The 3,279-nt window shown below is 40.2% G+C and overlaps 1 protein-coding gene across 2 annotated transcripts in view; it reads right to left on the bottom strand.

Moving 5' to 3' along the window:
* Positions 1 to 1,063, bottom strand: part of LOC109124791 (protein PEROXIN-4-like) — a 2,026-nt gene extending 963 nt beyond the window's left edge. The window contains exons 1-4 of one of the 2 annotated variants that reach the window (XM_010423131.2): positions 946 to 1,063; positions 611 to 660; positions 227 to 478; positions 5 to 134 (exon numbers count right to left, since the gene is read on the bottom strand). In XM_010423131.2, the coding sequence (XP_010421433.2) occupies positions 5 to 134; positions 227 to 478; positions 611 to 660; positions 946 to 1,048 (535 nt within the window). In that variant the 5' untranslated portion in view covers positions 1,049 to 1,063. Of the gene's footprint in view, positions 1 to 4; positions 135 to 226; positions 479 to 610; positions 661 to 762 lie in introns of both variants that reach the window. The other variant, XM_010423132.2, reaches the window with a different exon arrangement.

Raw genomic sequence — 3,279 nt, 5'->3', positions numbered from 1 at the left:
TCACCTGAGTCGCAGTTAAGAGGACTGTCCGGTTCAGGATGAGCCATCAATGCTATGATGGCTCTACAAACGGACTGAAGCGTCCAAGCGGGACTCCACGCATTCTTGAGTATGTCGAGGCATATTTCCCCTGTCTACAAATCCAAAGAATGTAAGAAAAAAGAAGAAAAGAAAAGAAAACGTTTGTAGCAAAGAGATTACAAAAACCGCATCGTTTTCACTGAACCTTGAAGTGCACATTTGGATGAAATATCTTGGTCAAGAATCGAACTTGAGGAGGTTGTAGAGGATACGGTTCAGGAACAGCAAATGCAAGCTGAAAAACTCCGCCTTCATAAGGCGTCTCAGACGGTCCCTTGATAAGAGCGGTCCATTTGAAAATGTTGGTATCGTCACACACCAATTGAATATCTGGATCAGCTACTTTCTCACGCTGAACCTCTTTGTATTCCTTAAACAGTCTCGCTCGTGATGATGCCTATTTTTACAAACACCACATCAACCAATCAATCATTTTTTTTAGCCAAAAAAAATTCTCAGACAACCCTAAGTTATAATTATAGTGAAATTCATAACATCAAAAAAAAAAAAAAAAAAAAAAAACTACTACCTGCATCTCTAATTTGCCCAAAGAAGCAAAGATCGAATCGTCGTCTTCAACTGTAAAAGTTATTAAAAAAAAAAAAAAAAGAGAGATCAAATACTAAAAATCAAGAAGAACTAAAACAACCCTGAAGCAAAAAAATTAGGGTTTTATTTTACTTTCTTGTAATTCACAGACAGACGGCAGTTATCAGATCCGGTGGTGATAATCTCAATCAATCATTAGGTGAAATTGTATTATCCAAGAACAATTGATTAATTAGGGTTAATCAATCACTCTACTTTTGAGATCTAAGAAAGAAAGACATAATAAAGAGAAAGAAGATTCAACGAAGCCTTTACCTGCAGAGGAATGACAAGAAGAGAGAGAGAGATAGAGAATGAGGAGAGGAAGAAAGCAAATTGATTCGATTGACGGAAGATACCAACTAAATAATGGTTCCATTCGGTTCGGTTATCAGATTTCAGTAATTTATTTTGTTACCCAAATTAATCGATACATTTCGGGTCTGAATGGTGATTGAGGTCGGGGTGATCAAATCCATTAGCGGTTTAGACCACTCCAAAAATAGGACGGACCAACTATATTTGTAAACAAAAACGGTCCGCAGTTGGTTTGTATCGTTTTTTTCTATTATCTTTAGACCGCACCACTGCGGATTGTATTTGATAAATGGTGAATAAAAAGCGGTCTAATCCGCTGATGGATTTATTCGCCTTGACCGCTGCAACCATTCACACCCTTCATTTTTCTAACTAAAAAAACCTCAAGTTTTTTCATCTAATACCCGCAAACCAAATTTTTGGTTTGACTATACAGTATACACCAAGAAAGGGTGTTTGTTGACACCACTATTCGGTTAGTGCTCGAGTTATTTCTAATCTCTCCGGTTTGGTTTGGTTTAGTGGGGAAACTCTAGGGTTCGGGTATTGAAGAAAGAAACCCGATGCCCTTATTTTTTTTAGCCTTTTTTCGTCTTCCATAGAGTTTGAAAAGAGATAAATAGTTTTTGTGAGTTTCCTGAGAGTTCTAAGCCGTTTTTAGAGAGATTTGTCCCGGTGAATGAAGATCTAAGGCTAAGGATGTGTTGGGAGGCTTGCTGTGGTATTGGATTCATCATTGTTAGTCAGAAACTTTTTGTTGGAAAGGTGGGTGCATGACCATGGCTTCTCTAAGCTAAGATCTCTAATTTCTTTGTTTTTGTGAGTGGGTTGATTGTCTTTTCTTGCTTGGTTGCTTAGTTTTGTGGTTTTATGAGTTGAAATGGCCTCTAGGAGAGCCATGGACGCGTTGGAAGGTGGAGATCTGGTGATCATTGTCGGTTGACACCATTACTCAGCAGGCGGATGGATGTTTGTCCTTTTCATGGTTTGATTTTTGATGGTTGTATGTATAGCCCACGAAGATCATGAGGTTCCTAAGCATTGCCAGAGCAGAGTGAGCGTTATGTGGTTTATACAAATGCTTCTAGAGTTGGCTTGGGGTGTGTGTTGATGTAGCATAGGAAGATTATTGCCTACGCGTTGAAGCAATTGCAGAAGCATTTGGACAGTTTGTCCTACCCTTGGCTTGGAGATGACAACTCTGATTTTTGCCCTGAAGATTTGGAGGTCTTATCTTTATGGCGGGAAGGTACATGTTTTTACAGATCATAAGAGCTTGAAATACATTTTCACTCAGCCTCAACTAAATTTGAGGCAAAGGCAATGGATAAAGTTAGTGGCAGATTATGACCTAGAGATAGCTTATCACCCTGGTAAAGCTAACTTGGTTGTAGATTCTCTAAGTCGAAAGCATACGGCTTCGGCCCAGGAGCCGGATATGGAATCTCTGGTGGGTGAGATAATGCATTGAGGTTGTGTGTTATTTCACAAGAGCCTTTGGGATTAGAGGCATCAGACCAAGCCAATCTTTTGAGTAGACTTTGGTTGGCACATGAGAGGGATGAGGGACTAGTGAATGCCTCTAGGGATGTTGGTTTGGAGTATCATGTCTCCGATAATGGTACCATATTTGTGCATGGACGAATTTGTGTGCCCAAAGATAAGGAGTTGAGGTGGGAGATTCTGAGATAGGCTCATGCGAATATGTTTTCTATTCTTCCAGGAGTGACTAAGATGTATTGTGACCTCAAGCGGTATTATCATTGGGTCGGGATGAAGAAAGATGTAGCTGATTGGGCCGCGAAATATGATGTTTGCTAGTTAGTGAAGGCTGAGCATTAGGTTCCGATTGGCTTATTGCAGAGTTTACCTATTCTAGAGAAGAAGTGGGATATGATCACGATGGATTTCGTGGTAGGATTGCCAATGTCTCAACTTTTGAAGCGATTTGGGTCATTGTGGACCAGTCGACTAAGTCTATACATTTTCTGGCCAAAAAGAAGATCGATGGAAAATCAATTTTGGCTACCAAGTATGTGAAGGAGATATTCAGATTGCATGGAGTGCCAACGAGTATTGTGTCTGATAGGGATTCCAAGTTCACTTTAGTGTTTTGGAGAGCATTTCAGACATAGATGGGCACTAAGGTGCATCAATGGGCGAATCATCTAAGCTTGGTAGAGTTTGATTACAACAACAACTACCAGACGAGTATCTAGATGACTCCTTATTAGGTGTTGTATTGGAGGTCATGTCGTACACCGTTGTGCTGGAATCAGGTGGGGGGGGGGG

This window comes from Camelina sativa, chromosome 8, assembly GCF_000633955.1.
Source record: "Camelina sativa cultivar DH55 chromosome 8, Cs, whole genome shotgun sequence".
In the NCBI taxonomy this organism is placed as follows: domain Eukaryota; kingdom Viridiplantae; phylum Streptophyta; class Magnoliopsida; order Brassicales; family Brassicaceae; genus Camelina; species Camelina sativa.
This window is presented reverse-complemented; position numbering and strand designations above follow the sequence as displayed.